The following is a 20,793-nucleotide window of genomic DNA, read 5'->3' on the forward strand; positions in this document are numbered from 1 at the left end:
GTCAGTACTATCCATATTGAGGCATAGTTTTTATTTTCGTTTTATTTTTTTTAAGTTGATTTGAGAGATAGAATTACAGTTACAGAGTTACTGGTTCACTCCCCAAATGACTGCAACGACAGAAGCTGGACTGATCCGAAGCCAGGAGCCAGGAGCCAGGAGCCAGGAGCCAGGAGCCAGGAGTTTCTTCCAGGTCTGCCACGTGGGTGCAGGGGTCCAAGCACTGTGGTCATCCTCCACTGCTTTCCTAGACCATAAGCAGAGACCTAGATCTAAAGAGGAGCAGCCGGGACTGAACCAGTGCCCATATGGGATGCCGGTGCCATAGGCGGAGGCTTAACCTACTATGCCACAGCACTGACCCCGAGGCTTAGGTTTTGACATATGAATTTTGGGTGGACACAAATGTTCAGCTCATAGCACAAAAGAACAGTCTTCTACAATGGAGAATGATGTGGCACAAGGTAATGCAGAAGCAGACAAGCCCTGACACATAATAAGGCAGTTATAGCCATTAAAATAAGAGACCTTTATTTTTTTCTTTATATGTTTTAAAGTCTCTGAATGAATGTATTCTCTCAATGAATGTATTTTAAGTATTGGAATAAATCTAATTTGCATTCTAAAGACAGTTACCCCCTCCATTCCATTTATCTTTTGATTTAAATTTAGTAATGGATTTTCAGGGAAGATTGCATATCAGTTGAATACATTTTAAACAAATATATTCCCAAGTTTATATACTACTTTATTCAATTGTTTATGGAAACATTAAGTTGAAAATCAAATCTCATGCTTTTATGTAATTTAAAAATGTTATTCATGTTCTGCTTTTAATACATAAAAACAATGCCAAATTTCTGCTGGTGGTGGGCATCCTTCTTCAAATTGCATTAGCAGTGGCAGTGATGGGTCTACACGAAGTCACCCTCTCTTGCAAGTCATCACTGGGCAGCTGGGACAGCTATGTGCTCTGTGACTGTGGGACAGTTGGTCTTCCTGGGAGGCTAATGATCTAGCTTTGATTTAAATTCATGATCTTGATCTGGACAGCCTCATGTTTTCCTACTAAGTCCCAAGAACTTTCCATTTTTATAATCCCCCTCTAGGGTTTGAAAGTCTAAGCAGGAATTCACATGGCAAAATAAAAGTCATGTTTGTTTAATCACATCTCTTTCCCCTTAAAAATTGTCCTTAGAAGTTCTTTTGGTTAGAAAGGGGCAGCACTTGAAGGGGTGAGCAGGTGTCGCTCCACTGGTCATCAGGGGCCTAGCATTTGTTTATGAAGCAGTCTTTCTCTCTCTTTTTTAAAATATTTATTTGAAAGTCAGAGTTATAGGGGTGGGAGGTGGAGGGAGAGAGATCTATGTGCTGGCTCACTCACCAGATGGCCACAACAGCCAGTGCTGGGCCAGGTCGAAGCCAGGAGCCAGTGAATTACCTTTTACAAAATATTTTTGTAAAGATTACTTGTTTTATTTGAAAGACAGAGTTAGAGAGAGGGAGAGACATAGATTTTCCATCTGCTGGTTTGCTCCCTAAATGGCCACAACAACTGGTCTTGGCTTGGATAGAACTGTATCTCCAAGAGCCCACGTACTTGAACCATCTTCTGCTTTCCAAGGTCCATTAGCAGGGTGCTATGTTGGGAAGTAGAGCAGCTCAGACTGGAACCAGCATTCATATGGGTTAACCTGCTGAGCCTTGACGCTGGCCCATATCTTTCAAAAAAAAAAAAATTTAAAGAGACAGAGTCAGCATCTTTTCTAGAATTTTTTAAAAAATTGATCATTATTTTAAAAAATGTTATTTTTATTTGTTGGAAAGAAGAGAGGCAGAGATCTTTCACTTAGTTCACTCCCTAAATGTCCAAACAGGCCGGAGCGAGCAGGGCCGAAGGAATCTGGAAGCGGAGTCCGACTCGAACCCGGAACCCGGGCATTCGATATGGTCTGGGGGCGCCCCCAGCGGCTGCCCCGGGCGCAGGGCCCCCATTACATACTCTTTGTTCCCCATTTCTTCAGAAGTCATCGTTAGGACAAGTGGACTGTATCATCTCGGCTACATGACCAATACGACGCATCAACACGGCACCGTTTAAGATTAGAATGCTGCAATTCTGGTCACTTCTGTGAGGGAACACAGGCGATGTTCAATGTTAACGATGACACCTATAATTAGCAAGACCTATGGTTTCACCGTAGTAATTTTAAGGATGAGGTAATTTCAGGGGTGTTGCAAAAGCAGCAATTAATTAAAACTTCTCAACCCAGTTTATTTTTGCCTCGGTAAAATCCTTTTACGCCAAACACGCTCTGTCAAGGAAACACGTGATTTGGCTTCGGTGTCCTAAAGGGGTTAATGGGGCTCCTCAAGAAAGGCATAGAATTTGAAGCCGGCCCTCTAAATTTCTCCTACTTTTCTTATGCTAACTTCACAGGCTCTTACATCACCTCTCTGGGCTCCAAGTGGCTTGGAACCAATTAAGAAAAGTCTGTGAAAAGCCAGGGACCTAAGGATTCAGGTTTCACTCGTGGAGAAGTCGAAGGGCCGCGATGAGATCAGGCAAGGTGGGAAAGGGATACTGGCAGGTAAAGCGTCGGAAAGTTACAGCCTGTGTGTGTTTTTTTAACCGACGTCCCTCAAACAAACCGACGCCGTGTCGGCGACGTCTCACCCGCGAACCTGTAAATGAATCTGAGGTGTTCTTTTCAGTCAGAGTTAAACTCCGGGCCCGGGAACCCGGCGGCCGTTCAACGACCCCGCCCTCGGGGTCCCCAGGGGCCGCCTTCCGGGGAGCCCGATTGTCTGAGGCGGCCGAGGCGCAGCGACAGCAGGCCGCGCGGAGGGCGAGGGCCGCCGGCCCCGAGAAGCGCACCCCTAGCGGCCTCGCTCCCCTCAGCTGGAAACTTCCCCGGCTGCGAGCAGAGCGGGAGGGGGCGGCGGTTCCCCAGGCGGAGGCCGAGCGCAGCGCGCACGAGGCTCGGGGCGCGCGGCGAGCGCCGCGGCCGCCGCCTCCTCCCCTCCCCGCCTCCGCCTCGCAGCCTCCTCCCTCCGCCCGGCCCGGCCTCCCTCGCTCCCGCCCCTCGCGGCTGGCTCCGGCGGCGGCGGCGGCGGAGGCGGGGAGGGCGTGCGCCGGCCGAGAGGTGTCGGCGGCGAGGCAAGGGAAGTTTCAAGTGGAAGGTCGTCCGCCGGCCGGCGCGTCCTCCCGCTCTCCTCCGGCAGCATCATGGCGGAGCCGAGCGGCTCGCCCGTGCACGTCCAGCTTCCCCAGCAGGCGGCCCCGGTGACAGTGGCGGCGGCGGCCCCGGCGGTCACCACAGCAGCGCCGGCCGCGGCCCCGGCGGTGCCGGCCGCCTCGGCTCCGGCTCCGGTCCCGGCCCCGGCCCCAAGCCCGGCGGCGCAGGCCGTCGGCTGGCCCATCTGCAGGGACGCGTATGAGCTGCAGGAGGTTATCGGTCAGTGCGGAGGGCGCGGCGGGGTCGGCCGAGGCAGGGCGCCGAGGCCGGGCGGGAGGCGCGGCCGGGGACGGGAGGGAGCGCGGGATGCTGGCCTCGGCTGCAAGCACGCCCGGGAGGCAGAGCGGCCGGCTTCGGGGCCTACCGGCTTCGACAGTTTTTTTTTTTTTTTTTTTTTTTTTTAATTTATTTGTTCGTTCTCCGAGAGCTGCGGCTGCAGGAGGCGGCGCGGCGGATGTGACTCGCACTGCAGACGAGCCGCATGCTGCAAACTTTTATCTCCCGGATCGCCGGAGCTGGGGACCCGGCAATGCCGCCGCAGCTCCCCCACCCCAACCCGGCGCTCCGGAGCTTTAGGTCCGTGGTCAGTGGCCACGCGGCCGGGCAGCCGCGGCTGCGGTGGGGTTGCGGGGGCGCCGCCCTGGGTTTCCAGCGCCCCCGCGCCGCGCCCCAGGGGCCGCGTCCTGGGGGGACTCCGCAGGCGCAGCCGCGCTTCTGCCTCCCGTCTTGACACTCTCGCGGTGGGTAACGGGGCCACGTAGGAGCTGCCGAGGCCCAGGTTCTTTCCGGAGGAGGGAGGATGCTGGCTTCCCTGCCTTTCAGCCGCTGCTCCACGCCCGCCCTGCAGCCCGGCTCTCCGCACCGCCCTGCGCGCCCGGGTACCCGCCTCCCTGGGTGCCGGGCGCGCCGCCTGCCGCCCAGCCCGGCGGCCGGGGCAGAGCGGGCTCTCTGGCCCCCTGCCCTGCACCGGGCGGATGCTTCCCTCTGGTCCAGGGCCGAACTGCAGGAGCGGAACCCGAGGCTGTCGGTGATCCGCGCCTTGCCTCTCGGTGCCTCCTGGTCAGCTCACAAACCCCACCTTGTCTTACATGTTTAAATACCTGGCAAAGTAAGGGCAAGGTGCTGGCGTTACTTTTTGCCTGTCCAAGCACGCTGAGGGCCAGGAGATGCGTGGCCCTTGGAGCTTTTCCTGCTGGATCATGCAGTTAAGTTGTCACTTAGGGAAGCCTCCAGGTGGAGTGGGCCCTGGGCTGCTCACCCAACTGACTCCAGGGTGGGATGTCACCTTGCCTTAATCGTGCTGTTTAAGTACCACCCTGAAAAAGGAATTCAAAGTTTGTGTCTTGAATGTTTTTATTCTCCTGCCTCTCATTTTTTTAAAAAAATTCTCCCTCAAATCCTTCATTAAAAAATTAAGACATATGAAGAATTTCATTAGATGTTTAAATGAGCTTTTATCACCTGATGTGATATGAGTGTGAATAAAACTGACTATATACATACATACATATTGTAGGTTGAAATGCTTATGTGTGAGAAGATGATGGCCAGGGCTAAGTTAGGATACAGAAGCTCGAGGTAATCTATCATCTAGGCAGCATCCGGATACAGAATTCCTTGAAAATCTCGATCTTTCATAACTTTTGGCTAAAGGCCCTCAAGTCTCCCTGTCAAGGCCTGGGTTATACAATTTCGGGACCTGCTCAAAGCCTGTTCAGTGAAAATGCTAAGTTGGCATATAAGCCCCCCAGCCCCCACCTGCATGCCTCCTCCATATTCTGCTTGCATTGATTTTCCCCTGAATGCCTTGCTATCCTCTGACACACGTGGTCTCTCCATTTTTTTTTTTTTTTAAGGTTTATTTATTTCTTTGAAAGTCGAGTTACAAGGAGAGGAGAGACAGGGAGACCTTCCATCTGCTGGTTCACTCCCCAGATGGCTACCACATTCGGGGCTGGGCCTGGCCGAAGCCAGGAGCCAGGAGCTACATCTGGGTTTTCCACATGGGTGACAGGGGCCCAAGCACTTTGGCAATCTTCTGCTGCTTTTTCCCATGCCATTAGCAAGGAGCTGGATCAGAAGTGGAGCAGCCAAGACATAAACTGGCCCCCATATGGATGCCAGTGTTGCAGGCAGCGGCTTTACCTGCCGTGCCACAATGCTAGCCCCGATCTCGTGTGTTTAAGTGCAGGCTTTTCTCTCCTGAGTGTGTAGTAAGTCTCATATGCTTCAAAGGCCAGTGTGAGTGTCTCTTGGGAAGCCTGCTTCTCACCGAGCAAAGTAGTTTTTCTGCCCCTTTCTTTACATACCTCATAGCATATAACCCCACAGTTTCTGTTTACTTACCAAGATCGGAAGGCCTACTCTGTTGCTGCAAGCATTCTTCTAGTTGCTGGCAACAGAAACATTAATAAAAGTGATCCCTGCTCTCAAGGGCTGCATGAGTTTTCAGGAGGTATAGTTCGTAAAAGCTTCTTTTGTTTTTTCAAAGTTTTTATTTACTTATTTGGAAGGTAGAGTGATAGACCAAGAAGGAGAGAGCTTTCATCTGCTGGTTTACTCCGTAAATGGCTGCAACAGCCAGGTCTGGGCTAGGCAGAAACAAGGAGCTAGGAGCTCCAACAGGGTCTCCTTTGTGCATGGCACGGAGCTCAAGTAGTTGGGCCATCATCATCTGTCTCGTGCCCAGGGTGTCCATTAGCAGGAAGCTGGATCCAAAGGGGACACTGGACTCCATCCCAGGTACTGCAGTATGGGGTGTGGGTATCCCCAGTGTGCATGCCACCCCAGATAAAGGATTCTCCAGGATGTGATGAGTGAGTGCTGTGAGAGTTCTGGAAACAGGGTATTCCTCGGAAGGGTGCATCTTTGAGCTTGATTTTGAAGTCTGTGTAAGAGGTTATGAGATGCTTGATTGTTTTCATTGTTCCCTTTCCTAACCTGATGTCAACCTGTCCAAGGTCTTATTTGTTGCTCCATCCCTCACATGTACAGGGAGGCCTAAAAGTTGAATGATGGTATCTGCCACATGATTTTCCATGGAGTCCTTATGGTCAGGACTAGAACTGATACATGATCAGTGCTTATTTTGCTAATTATTAGGGTTAAAATGGAAGGTTTACCTTTAAGAATAATATTGTTTACAGAGGGAGAGAAAGTTCTGGCCTACTGTTTACTCCCGGAATGCCTGCAGTGGCTGGTGCTGGGCCTGGTCAAAGCCAGGAACCTGGATGCATTCCAAGTCTGTCGCATGAGTGGCAGGAACACAATCACTTGAGTCATCCCCACTGCCTCTCAGGGTCTGTATCAGCAGGAGGCTGGAGTTAGGAGTGGAGGCTAGATTTGAACCCAGGCTTGAACTTGGATGTGGGCAGCCGCTGTCCTAACTGGCATCTTAACCACCAGGCTAAATCATGCCTCAAGGCTAAGCCTTTTGAAAAGAATGTTTTATACACCAATGAGTAGTGTATATCAGTTGAAGCGGACGGACTTCATCTCAACTTGCATTAACAGCATTGTTAATTACAGTTGGTCTGTTTAGTGGGGAAAAAATAAATTTACCTGAGGAATTTGAGAACAGAAATACTTGTTTATTCTCCATTTTTTTTTTTTTTTTTGCACATTCATATTGTGGAAAGAGCTCTTCTGCACTTTCAATCTATCTCATGTTTTTCCTAACTAAGAGGTGGCCTGGGTGAGGCCCCATTGCTTAAAAAAAACCAGATCACAGGAACAGGGTTTTGCAGGGGCTTAATGTTTATAGGGAATTACAGGCCCATTTTCATTTAGTGTTTTATGCTAGTTGAGCGATTAAGAGTGAGCTGTGGTTAAGCATTCTTGCTTCAGTAGGACACACAGAAGTGAAGAGTTCCAAGCCTGAACCAGTTTCGGCATGAATGCCAGTTTGACAGCCTTGCAGGTGTCATCTGATAGGGCTCCAGCAGTGTGAACCGGGACCAGCAGGAGGCTTGGATGCGCAGAGCAGAAAGCCTAAGGAGGCACTGGGTTTCAACTTTCCAGCGTGGCAAGGGGCATTTTTTCTCCCTCCATTTCCTTCTGGGCAGAGGTTGGGGCCCCAGGATTAGGGGAGAGAGAGCAAGATAAAGAGTTTTACAAAATCCAAACAAAGTGGGGTCAGTTGTTTGACTTCTTCTGTTTTAGGAAAATAAACACAGGACTTTGCAAGTCTAAAAATAAAGTGTTCCCTTTGTCACACCGTTCTGGTGTTGGAAAAGATCAATGGAGAGATTGTGGTGCCCTCAAGAGTCACCTGGCTCAGAGGTTTGTGCATGACCTGGAAATGATGTAAGATCTGTTGCGGGGAGCTTTATACTTAGAGAGGGGTTACAGGTGCTGTGACATTATTTTCCGTCATTCACCCGTGGAGATCTTTGTCATAGCAGATTTCAGGTATTTCTGTCTCCTACTCCTGTAGTCCTCGTTTAAGCTCTTCAGCTTCTTTAATCCTGTTTCTCACTTCTGCCGGCAACCCACCCCACATTCTTTCTTTAGAAGTACCAGGGGCACTTAAAGCTATGCCAATTGAGAAAAATTAGTTTATTTGTAGATGCTATTAATAGGATCACCTGGTTTGTTCAAACAAGAATAGAGACAAATCTTGTGAACATGGACTTGGGCAACTGTAATAGAACAGAACTTCAGTGAACCCTTTCAAAGAGCTGAGTCTTTGCAGTACCGGTTTCTGTGTTTGAATGAGATAATTCCAGCAGTGCTGTTATCTTTGTTGACTTCCCTCTGAGAAAGGCTAGAGACTCCTGCCTCAGAGTGTTTGATTTTCTTAGAATTTTTGTGCAGTTATTTTTTTTTTGTAAAGAGAAAAATGTATACAGAAATATTCTTTTTGCTTCCATTGTGTGTGGTAACATATATATCCCATTACCTTTATGTAGTCTTGTTATACATATAGTTTCTCAGTGTTGCTTCATGTTTTTGTCCTGGGTCATCATTTCTGATCTAAAACTAGTAAGTTCCATCTTACTCAACAAAAAATAGTTTGATTCCTAGAATCTTAGCCAGGGTTTAGCAGGATTTCTGTCCCTTAAGGCTTTACGTACCCATTCCGGTGTGTTTTCCCCAAGCCCAGGTGACTGGGCACGTGGCCAGGTCTGCAGGGAGGAACAGACTCTGCTCACATGAGATGTGCACACAGCCAGGGCTGCCCCCATTTGCCCTGTGTCCCAGAGTTTCTGCAGGGGGCCAACGCAGGGATTGGAAGTGGTTGTGTACACATCCCAGTGGCAGTTTGAGGACTGTGGCAGCCATATGGGGCACATGAACAAGCTGGAGCCCTGTGTGTGCCTTCTCGGGGCAGCCCGGAGTGTGCCTCTGCCTTGCTGCTGCTGCTGCTCTGGTTAGTTTGCTTTATTTATTTATTTTTTAAAAGATTTTATTTATTTATTTGAGAGGTGGAATTACAGAGAGAGACAGAGAGAAAGGTCTTCCTTACGTTGGTTCACTCCCCAGACAGCCGCAACAGCCGGAGCTGCGCCGATCCGAAGCCAGGAGCCAGGAGCTTCTTCCAAGTCTCCCATGTGGGTGCAGGGGCCCAAGGACTTGGGCCATCTTCTACTGCTCTCCCAGGCCATAGCAGAGAGCTGGATCGGAAGAGGGGCAGCTGGGACTAGAACCGGCACCCATATGGGATGCCGGCACCACAGGCGGAGGATGAACCTGTGCCAGCAGCTGGCCCCTATTTATTTATTTTTAAATAGTAATAAAAAGAAGCCTAAAATGCTTGGCTAAAGACAGGGCTTTGCTTTGAACTTTGTTTCACTTTTCTAAAATTTATTTATGAAAAAACTTATCTAAAAATTACTGATTCATTTGAAGGGCAGAGAGACAGAGAGGGGGGAGAAGGGAAAGAGAGGGAGAGACAGAGATCTTCCATCCACTGATTTATTCCCCAAATAGCCAGGGCTGGACTAGGCAGAAGCTAGGAGCCAGGAGCTTCTTCCAGGTCCCCCACTTGAGTGCAGGGGCCCAAGGACTTGGGCCATCTTCCACTGCTTTCCCAGGCACATTAGCAGGGAGCTGGATCAGAAGTGGAGCAAACCTGCAGTTATATGGGATGCCAGCATTGCAAGTCTGTGCTGCACTGCTAGCCTCCAGTTTTTTTTCTAATTTATATGTGGTGAACAGATTTCATGTATTTGTATATACAGATTTAGGGGCATAGTGATACTTCCCACCCACACTCTCACCTTCCTTCCTCCTTCCTTATTTTTCCTTTTAATTTTTACAATGACATACTTTCAGTTTATTTTATAATCATAAGCTTAAACCGCATTAAGAATTAAGTTTTCAAGAGGAAAATATTGAAGCATTTTTTGTGGTAAAATATACATAACAGGTGTTTACCACGTTAGCCATTTATAAAGTATGCCACTCACTGGCGTTAATTATACTCACACAGAAGTGCTTTTTAATTTTTTGCTTATTTTTTGCTTATTTTTGCTTATTAAATTCTCTTTGAAAACGTGCTGATCGAACTACCCACCATGTGAGAAAGGTGTCAAGATAAAAAGAAACTTAAGGTAGAGTGACTGCCGTCCTGGCTCGCTTTGTACATTTGCTCTGTGATAACGTGGATTTTCCCCTGCCTCTCACGGTTTCTTTGGCTACTACACGTTTGATGATGGTGTCTGAAAACAAACTGCAGCAGCGCGGGCTCGGGAGTCAGGCAGCCTGGCCTGTTTCATTGTCTTGCGATGGTGGCCGCTGGCGTTTGTGACCTTGAGCCAATTACTCAGATGTGTCTGCACTCAGTTCCCTCCTTGGTGACGTGGAGATGATAAAAACAAGGTTGGGAGGCTTGAGAGACTGTGGAGCACTTGGAACCCCGCCTGGCACGGGGTGCGCTCCGCACTAGCCTTAGCCATAAACTGCTGTAAACTTGGTCGGCTGCTCAGGTGCACGTCATCAAGAGAGAACACAGCCCTGGCTCTGGCTTGAAGACTTCCTGTGCTGGGTTCCCGCAGGCAGGAAGCCGACCAGGCAGGCCCCCTGGCTCTCCTCGCCCTGGCTTGCTGAGCAGCCTTCCCAGCAGGGCCGCCTCCTCGCACCTCTCCCCACCTGTCTCCACACCTCCACGGCTCCGCTGCTGCACCCGGCGGAAGCTGGCGAGGCCTGTGGCGCTCCTGGCGATAGGGACAGCTCAGGGGTTCAGGTGCCAAATGGCCCTCTGACAAGTGGTGGGGCATCCCGCGGGAAGGCGGCTGGGGAGGGTCAGCCCATGATGAGAGGGCTCTGGGAGCAACCTGCTAAGACTGCACTTTCCTTGCACCTCTGAGTTTGCCCCGGAGGCGGCCATGCTGGCAGGAAATGCTGCTGACTAGAAGAAACCTCTGCTCCCTGCGCCCCCCTCCTGCCCAGGGGAGCACAGGGCGTCAATTTCAGGCCAAGTCATTGCTACCACTCCCCTCCCTCCCGCCTTTCTCAGGTCTCACTCTTACCTCAGATGACAAAAGCGAACAAGACAAGACACCCTCCCCACAGGGGACTCCCTACCCTCTTTCTTCTCTCTCAGCAAGGCTGATTGACGGGAACCTCCCGATCGCAGCCCACTGCAGACACACCTCTCTCAGATCTCTGGCCTCGACCAGTGGGCGCTGCCGTCCTCTCTCTTCTCCTGCGGGATTTGACACCATCTGTCCTTTGCGCTTCCAGCAAGGCTATGGCTTGGCCTCCCATGGCACCCCTCATACTTCCCTCTGCTTCCCGGTTTGCCCCAGCTCCAGGCTGCACGTCTCCATGTCTGAGCCCTCACCTGCCACCTGCAGTGCTGGGTCTCCCTGACATGGCACTGGTATTTGGACTGCCACTTAAAAGATTTTTTATTTGTTGTATTTGTTTGAAAGGCAGAGAGACAGAGAGCTCCTATCTGCCGGTTTACTCTTTAAATGCTTACAACAGCCAGGCCAGGGCCACGCCAAAGCCAGGAGTGAGGACTTCAGTCCAGGTCTTGTACATGAGTGGTAGAGACCCAAGTACTTTCACTGGCTTTTGATGCTTCCCGAGCAGAACATTAATGGGAAGCTAAAATTGGGAGCAGAGCTTGGGCGCAGAGCTTGGGCTTGAACCCATGCACTGTGATCAGGGAGGTGAACATCGTAAGTGATGTCTTTTTTTTTTTTTTTTTTTTTTAAGATTATTGATTTGAAAGGCAGAGTTACACACAGAGAGCAAGAGAGAGAGGGAGAGAGAGCCAGCGAGCGAGAGTGTTTCTACCTGTTAGTTCACTCCCCAAATGGCAGCAAGCATTGGGGCTGGACCAGGCCAGAGCTAGGAGCCAGGAACCCCATCTGGGTCTTCTACCCAGGGCCCAAGTACTTGATACCTTCGGCTGTTTTTCCAGATGTATTAGCAGGGAGCTGGGTTGGAAGTAAAGCAGCTGGAGCTTGGACCAGGCCTCCTAAGGGATGCTGGCATGGCAGGTGGTGGCTTAACCCAGTGCCACAATGCTCCTCCCTCCCAGTGGCATCTTAACTGCTGTGTTACGCATAGTTTTTTTTTTAATATGTACTTTACATGTATTATGAAAAATAACTTTCTTGTCCTAAAGAAATGTCATGCTTTAAATTCCATTTTTTTCTGTGAATTTTTTTGGAAGTATCATGTCTTTGCGTAGCTGCTTCATAGGAACCTGGTATTCAGAGTAAACTCACTGTTTCTCCACACTCACTTCAGTCCTGTTCCTGCTCTTCCTACACCCTGCAGAGCAAAGTGTGCTGCACATCCTCCACCTTCCCATCTTCAGCAGTCTCCCACATCTGGTCAGTCACAACGTCCCAGATGTGCACACTGGTTGTTGTCTCTGAGCTATCTCTGACTCTTCATCTTGGTCACCATTGGTTTAGTTCAAGCCCTTACAAATTCTTACTCGGTTACTGTAATACTTTCCTTTGCTCCATTCTTTTGTCTCTCTCGCTGTCCTCCTCCCTTTCATTTTTTAAAGATTTATTTATTTATTTGAGAGGAAGAGAGATATCTTCCATCTGCTGGAAGACATCTATTTGGAGCTGGGCCGATCCAAAGCCAGGAGCCAGGAGTTTCTTCTGGGTCTTGCACATGGGTGCAGGGGTCCAAGCACTTGGGCCATCTTCCACTGCTTTCCCAGGCCATCAGCAGGGAACTAGATCAGAAGTGGAGCAGCTGGGACAGGAACCAGCGCCCATATGGGATGCCAGTGGTGCAGGCAGAAGCTTGACTTGCTGTGCCACAGCGCAGGGTCCTGTCTTCTTTCTTGTTTTCAGCTAGAGTATGCATTGCCAGCAATGTGCTAACTGCTGTACCAACATTTTTTATTGTGCTGCTTCCAGGCTTCAACACCTCTAACAACCTTCTTGCATCCTCCAGGTGAACTCTGAGCATGCTGTTTAAGGCCTCTGGGGCGTTGTCTGTTGCTGCCCTTTCCAGCCCGGTCTTGTCATTTCCATCCCCAGGGCAGACGTCTCCAGCCAGGGCGAACCTCTTGCAGTTGCTGAGGTGCTTCCTGCTTGCCTCGCCTATGCTGGGAACAGCATTCCTCCACCCTTCCTTTCCTGGTGTTCTCCAGGTAACGGTGAGCTCTGTGCACCTTTGTCTTTATTGAACCTTAGCCCGCAGGTGGAAGTATACGTATTTAACAATGTGCATCTTGGTGCTTGTTCACAGGTTGTGCACCCTCGTGTTACCAGCACCCTGACCTGGGTTCCCATTTAAGATCCTGAATGGGTGATTTCTCTTTGCAGGAGCTGTCTGCCCCGTAGGCCTCTTTGCCCTTGTCCTCTGGCTCCGTTGGGTCCCTCGCTTCCAGGCAGTGCTCACACGCCACGTGCAAACCTTTTCTTCCGTTCCCATCCTGCAGTCACTCATCTCCATACCTCCCTCATATGAGGTATTCGATAAATGTTTTCTGTTTGAAGGTGTGAGTTTTGGGGACAGATGTTCCCTTCTCCATTGAGGAAAACAGACATTGCCCAGCTCCTAAAACCGTGCCTTGCCAGATCTGGAGTATTTAATATTGCCTATAGCTAATGATGATGCTTATTTAGGTGCATCTGGGCCCATCAGCATAAAGGGCTCTGTAGAAATGAGCTCATTAATCCTCATAAATCAAGAGTAAGCACTCGGAGTGCTCCCACCTGTCTGCGTCGTGGAGGTGGGCAGAGGTCCCAGGCCTGAGCGGTGGATTCTCTGGAGCTCCCCATGGTAGTTCATGCATCCTTTTGCTTAGACATTGTGGGGCATATGGGGAAGTCTGGCATTTTCATCCTCTTCAAAAGCCGTAGAACTGTCCTTTCTAGAGTGTGCCAGTGGTCATTTTCTTGTTGCTCATGTGTTTGTACATAACCTTCACCTTAAAACTTGGGAAGGCCCTGGCTGTGTAGAAGCCAGAAGTATTGGAGAAGATTCGGGATGCAGGTGAAACACAGGAGCAGAATTACAGAACAGGTGGCTTTCAAAGGTTATTCCCGTGGCAGGAATTGTACTTTTATAAATTATAAGGGACTGAGGATGATAGGATGGGTATGGTACATGCAATCTTTTTTTTTCTTTTAATGATTTATTTATTTAGAAACAGAGAACTGCCATCTACTGCTTCACTTCCCAGATGCCTGCAATAGACAGGGCTGGGCCAGTCCCAATCCGAGAGTTGAGAACTCGGTCTCAGTCTCCTATGTGAGTGGTGAAGACCCAGCTACTGGAGGCAGTACTGTTGCTTCCCACAGTACACATTAGCAGGAACCTGGAATTGAGATCAGAGCCAGGACTTAAACCCTGGGGCTCCAGCTGGCATCCTCTGAAAAGTCTTTTTAAGAAATGTTATTTATTTTCATCTACTTGAAAAGCAGAGCGGCAGATAGAGTGGGAGAGTGAGCTTTTGTCCATTCCTCAAATGCCCATGAGAGATAAGATTGGGCCAGGCTGGAGCCAGGAACTCCATCTGGGTCTCCCATGTGGGTGGCAGGGACCCAAGTATTTCTGCCATCATTGCTATCTCCCAGAATGCATTAGTAGGAAGATCATAAGCTGAACACCTGGAACTCAAATCACTCCACTATGGGATGCCAGTGGCACAAGCAGTAGCTTAACCCACTGCACCACAACACCCCCAAGCAGAGTTTTAACTGCTTAGCCAAATGCCCACCCCTGGGCCTTTCTTTTTAAGTTAAAGCAGCCTAATAGATGTTGTAACTCCTCTACGGAAATATTTTTTTCCTGTATTAATAGAATTACAAACATAGTCATGTGAATTTTTACATATCCTTGAGATTTTTTTTTTTTTAATTACAGTAAAACAACTCTGGGATGGCTGCAGTGAAGTGTGTCCTTTTCCAAATCTGCCATTCATTTTTAAGTTTTTGATACTAGAGACGAATTCCATGTGTTAATTCAGAAGACATTTCATATTTGGCTGAAAGAAAGCAGAAGAGGAAAAGTAGTCTTTTAGAGAGTGGGTTGGCAGTGCTTTCTTTCTATTTTTTTAATTTATTTTTTATTTTTATTTAAAATTTTTTTTTTATTTTTTGACAGGCAGAGCGGACAGTGAGAGAGAGAGAGACAGAAAGGTCTTCCTTTTGCCGTTGGTTCACCCTCCAGTGGCTGCCACGGCCAGCGCGCTGCGGCCAGTGCATTGCGCTGATCCGATGGCAGGAGCCAGGTACTTATCCTGGTCTCCCATGGGGTGCAGGGCCCAAGTACTTGGGCCATCCTCCACTGTACTCCCTGGCCACAGCAGAGAGCTGGCCTGGAAGAGGGGCAACCGGGACAGAATCCAGTGCCCCGACTGGGACTAGAACCCAGTGTGCCGGCGCCGCAAGGTGGAGGATTAGCCTAGTGAGCCGCGGCGCCGACCCAGTGCTTTCTTTCTAGAATTGATTTAGATAAACACTTTGGGATCTGATGAGAGTAAATGCCGAAATAATTCACATTTCTTCTCACCAGGTAGTACACAATAAAATCTGGCTTAATTTTGAAAAACTTCTTGGCCCTTGCTGAATTAGTTGAATAACCTTTTAAACTGGTTGCATGTTTTGATATGTAGGAAAAGCTTGTTTTGACATAGAATGGGAGGTTGATGTTTGGCTTAGCAATAGAGATGCCAGTTAACATCTCTCTGTCCCATAGCAGAGTACCTGGTTTGAGGCTTAGCTCCAGCTCCTTATTCCAGCTTCCTGCTAATGCAGGCCCTGGGAGGCCTTGCGAACAGCTCAAGTGATTGGGTTCCTGCCACCCATTGAAGACCTGGATTGAGTTTCTGGCTTCTGGCTTTGGCCCCCTGGCCCTTGTGGGCAATTGGAGGAGTGAACCAGTGGATATGAGCTCTTTGTGTTACAAATAAATTAAAAAAAAAAAAGAATCAACAGATACTTCAACATTTATTTTATCTCTGGTTTTAAACTTCTATTAGGTAAGTGGCATTTTGTATAACTCCCCAGAAGTTGGGTTACTTAATGTACTTCTTCTGTTAGGTAAAAGTGTGTAGTTTGGTGATATTTATAGGGTTTAAATTTTCAGTCCTTAGTCACTACTGGAGCTATTTACCAGAGAAACTAGATAAGAAGGGGAGATGGATGGCTTTGTGCCAGTAAATGATAGATACTCATGGGAGATTGTTTTGGAAGCCTGTAGTGACCTGCGACAGTTCTGAGACCACTCGTACTCACTGTATTGATGGCTGAGGTCTTGGAAGAATTCATGATCTGATTGTGAACTGCTAGCATCAGTTTGTAGCAGTGTCTGTAATGATGGGTGTCCCAGTGACTTTGTTTCCTGCCTGGTTAATTTGTGTGGTTGAAAAAGGGTTTTATTTTCTCGGTTGGTGCCTGTTGACCTGTCTTGTGTTACTTGGAGTCTACTTTGAATCATTTGGTGGGTGTCCACCTCTCTCTCTCTCTCTCTCTCTCTCTCTCTGACTGGCAATATCACTTCTCCTTTGCTTAATTATGAGGTGACTCAAGAAAGCAAAGCAGCAGCAGTAGTAGAGGGCTCCTGGGGGAAGAATTGCATGTCGGTACTGGTTTTTATAACTGTTTCCAGGTGAGAGATGGCGTCAGACTATAGGGAAAATAAGGAAACTCAGTTTTGGGAGAGACTGATTAGAAAAGCGTTCCAACTCCTTTGTTTCATAATTGAAAACTGTAATGTTGGAAGTTGAAACCTTCTGTCTATGGTCCAGAAATGCTTAGAATCCCAGGCTCATGATTCGTGTTTGGTTTGGCATTTTCTTCTATTTACAGTTGCCTTGCTGGTGGAAAGGAAGAAGACAGATAAATTACCAATTCAAATAATTTTATAATTACCATTTTACAAGAGTAAATATATATATATGTATATATGAGAATGCATTTATTAAGGAGGAATCACAGTAGAAACCTTCTTTAGAGGTATTATGGTGATTATATATATATATATATCCTTTTAAACTTATACATATAAATATATATTCATTAGGGAATGTTTATTTAACATGTAAACCAGGTTCTATACATATGTAAACAAGTAATAGCCTCATTTCAGCCATCATCTTTTGCCTGGTCTGTAACAACAGATTATATTTTTAATCTTAAGTTTAACCTGTCAGTAAGGTAGATTTGGATATGTGTGTGGCCAAGTCAGGCTGAGAAGCAGCAGGCTGATGGTTGAAGAAAAGTATATGAAACAAGTGTAACTTGACATCATTAGTTGGAGCAAAGTATCTGTACTGGGGACCCAGCAGGTGCCTTCTGCGGGTCTTATGTTTTGTAACAGGGAGAAGTGTAGCCACTGCCACACTGTCTAATATGGTAACCACAAACCACACATGGCTACTCGAGTTTAAATTGAGTAAAATTAAAGAGAAAAGATAAGAGTCTTTCACTGCTCGTCCCACGAATTCAAGTGCCCAAGTGGCCTCTTGTGGCTGGTGCCTGCCTTATTGGACAATGCAGGTTCAGAAGATTTGGGTCAGCACTGAAAGTCTTTTGGACCAGGGCTGGAACGGTGGCTAAATAGTATTATCATAGCCATAGGCAATGTGAGGCCTCCTTGTAAGACCGTGCTAAGGTGCATCACTGACCTGGAGGTTTTTTTTTTTTTTTTTTTTTTTTTAATAGACTCCTTTCCTATCTGAATTCACATTTTCAGGAGAAGTATTATTCTTTGTGCAAGAGATGAAACAGATACTGCTGTTGGCTTAGGCAGATAGTTTCAAACTAGGAGTTTTAATCTTACCCACTTAACGCATTCTGGAAATGGGCTTGTGATGACTGTAAACACAGAGATTTCCTCCCAAAAGAAATGCAGTATTTTCAGAAGTATCAAAATGTTACATTTCCTTTAAAAATCACTTTAGCATCTTGGGGTTGGATGTGGAGTCAAAATCCCTTCTGTTTATCTTGTGCTGTGTTATGAAGAAAGATCTGACTCGGTAGGTATTTTTTGATGCAAGTGCAAAGGATTTCTGAAACTAACCCTACTTAGAGAAAAGAACGCCTGTGTTGCTTTTAGTCACTTAAACAGTGAGCTGGACTCTCAGAAATTAGAAACATTTTGGTATTTGAGTGATTAAAGGATCAGCAGCCAGCCTAAGTTATAGATCTCAAAGCAAATAAAGCATCCAGTGTTTAAGTCAGGACTTTAATAGAAATTCGCACTCAATAGTCACTGTTTGGGTTAGCATACCTGCTTTGTTAGGAGAAGGAATTAATGACTGAGAGGTGAAGGAAAAAAAAAAAGAAATCTATGTAGGGAGATTAACTGGGTTTAAAATTGGGCAGTTCCGGAACAGTCTGTACTTTCTCACGTTTCTCACGTTTCGGGTCCCTTGGGTGACCAGAGCGTCAGAATGTTTTACTATGTAATCCTTTTATAATTTTTCCTCCTGAATGCCCTTTCCAGTCTCTGAATTCCTAAATCCAGGGCCTGATCTTAAGCAGGAGTTGTGGACACCTCCCCCTACCCCCGGCACATTTGCTGGGGGCTGGAGACTAAAAGGCGGCCGAGGCAGTGCTCTGTGCTAGTTCACATTGAGACCCTTGGCGAACTGGAGTGTCCCAGTGTTTCTGGGCTAACACAGGCTCAGAGCTAGATTGTTTATCTTTACTAAAGTAAATGCTCCTCAGTTGTTCAGAAAGTGGCCATCTCTAGGTCTGTCGGATGGCCGCCCCACAGTTCCAGCACAGCCCCCATCCTGATTGTTTCCATAGAGGGAGCAAAACTCTTGGACAACCATAGTTTCATAACCTGTTGCCTAAAGCCTCTCTGACACAGATGACATTGTCAGCCTCGTACCTTCCATGGTTACTTAAATCGTCTTTAAAGCAAAGGGGGATAACTGTTGTTTCCTTCAAAGTGAAGTTCTGGGATGGTGTCTTGTATTTATTTATTTATTTTAAGAGAGATTTATTTTCTAAGAGTTACAGAGAAGGTGAGACAGACAGAGATCTTCCATTCTCTATTTCACTCCCCAGAGAGCTGCAACAGCCAGTGGTGGACCAGGTTGAAGCCAGAAGCTTCGGAGTCTCTGACATGGGTGCAGGGGCCCAAACACTTTGAACTGTTTTCTGCTGCTTTCCCAGGTCATTAGCAGGGAGCTGGATCTGAAGTGGAGCAGCCGGGGCTCAAACCGGCACCCATATGGGATGCCAGCATTGCAGGCAGTGGCTTTATCCACTATGGCACAGTGCAGGCCCCTACTCTCTCTTTATAGCTACATCTTATTTCATGTGCTTTTAAAAACATGGACAGTTTTTAACATTTTATTTTTCATTTTTCATTGAAAGGCAGAAAACAAAGGATAGAGACAAAGATCTCCCATCCCCTGATTCTCTCCTGAAATGGCCCCAACAGCCTGGGCTGGGCCATGCCCTCTGGAGTCAGGAACTCAGTTCAAGTCTAGCTGGGTGGCAGGGACCCAACTACTTGAGCCATGACCTGCTGTGTACATTAGCAGGAAGCTAGAACTCGAAGCAGAGCAGCCATCTGAACCCTGGGTACTCCTATGAGGTTATCATTTCTTGATGGTAGACAACTATGCAGTACATTATCATTTCCTGTAGCCACCTTTCTGTGCAGTAGAATACCAGAACTTCCTACTTCCTGTGTAACTGAAACTTTGAACCTGGTAATTAACCTTTCCACATCTCTTTTCCCCTTACGCTTGCTCTGAAGATGTTTCCAAAAATATTTAAAGCAGTGGTAATTTTATTGGAATAAGTATTTAACTTTATAGAATGACTCTTTAGCCCAACTGTGCTTTTAGTTGTTTAAAGTCAGTTTTCTTAAAGCTACTATTTCTCATGGATTCTAGATCATCATTCCATAGAAGTAATGAGATTATCCAGGACCATGGTTTTGGTTTTACTTTATTTGATGACTGCTGATTTATTCCCCCAAATACCCAAAATAGCCAGGTCTGGGCCAGGCTGAAGCCCAAGCCAGGAACTCAGTCTAGGTCTCCCACATGAGTGGCAGGGAGCCAAATGCTTTAGCTACTACCTGCAGGAAGCTGGAATTGGGAGTGGAGCTGGTGTTGAAACCCAAGCAATATAGGATGCAGGTGTCCCAAGCAGTGTCTTTTTTTTTTTTTTTTTTTTTTTTTGACAGGCAGAGTGGACAGCAAGAGAGAGAGAGAGAAAGAAAGGTCTTCCTTTGCTGTTGGTTCACCCTCCAGTGGCCGCTGCGGCCAGTGCGCTGCGGCCGGCGCACCGCGCTGATCCGAAGGCAGGAGCCAGGTACTTATCCTGGTCTCCTATGGGGTGCAGGGCCCAAGGACTTGGGCCATCCTCCACTGCACTCCCTGGCCACAGCAGAGAGCTGGCCTGGAAGAGGGGCAACCGGGACAGAATCCGGCGCCCCAACTGGGACTAGAACCCGGTGTGCCAGCGCCGCAAGGCGGAGGATTAGCCTAGTGAGCCACGGCGCCAGCCCCAAGCAGTGTCTTAATCAGGATGAGGTCTAAGGGGCATAGCTGTGTCTCATGTGTGCACGATTTGATAGGAGCTGAAGGCTAGGGAACGAGGAGGGACAATGTCCTTTATCCAAGAGTGCTTCGGCAGCAGCTCTGTGTTGAGCTGGGTGCCTCTGAGAAGCGGAAAGACTCAGTTCTGTGTTTACTGTGGATTCTGACCGTCTCTGTTTCAGCTATCTAACACTGAAACAGGTCACCCCCCCCCCCCCACAGTGCCTTAAAGCCACAAGCATGTAAGCATGTTGTGGCACAGGTTAGAACACTACTTGTCATACTGGCATCTCATGTTAGAGTGTTGGTTCCAGTCCTTGGCTGCTCAGCTTCAGATCTTGCTTCCTGCTAATACACCTTGAAAGGCAGCGGGTGATGGCCAAGAGTGTGGGAGACCTGGGTGGAGTTCTTGGTTCAGGCCTGGCAGTTGTGTCCATTTGGGAGTGAACCAGTGGATGGAAGATTTATTCATTCATTCTCTCTCTCTCTCTCTCTCTCTCCCCCTCCCCCTCCCCTCTCTCCCCCTCCCCCTCCCCCTCCCCTCTCTCCCCCTCTCCCTCCTCCCTCCCTCCCTCTCTCTCTCTATCCTCCCTCCCTCTCCCCCTCTCTGTC

General features: G+C 48.0%; 1 protein-coding gene across 2 annotated transcripts in view; it reads left to right on the forward strand.

Annotated features, from left to right (window-relative positions):
- Positions 1 to 3,080: 3,080 nt before the first annotated feature.
- Positions 3,081 to 20,793, forward strand: part of STK39 (serine/threonine kinase 39) — a 335,022-nt gene continuing 317,309 nt past the window's right edge. The window contains exon 1 of one of the 2 annotated variants that reach the window (XM_051848534.2): positions 3,081 to 3,458. In XM_051848534.2, the coding sequence (XP_051704494.1) occupies positions 3,230 to 3,458 (229 nt within the window). In that variant the 5' untranslated portion in view covers positions 3,081 to 3,229. The remainder of the gene's footprint in view (positions 3,459 to 20,793) is intronic. The other variant, XM_051848536.2, reaches the window with a different exon arrangement.

Source organism: Oryctolagus cuniculus, chromosome 3, assembly GCF_964237555.1.
Source record: "Oryctolagus cuniculus chromosome 3, mOryCun1.1, whole genome shotgun sequence".
NCBI classification, from domain to species: Eukaryota; Metazoa; Chordata; class Mammalia; order Lagomorpha; family Leporidae; genus Oryctolagus; species Oryctolagus cuniculus.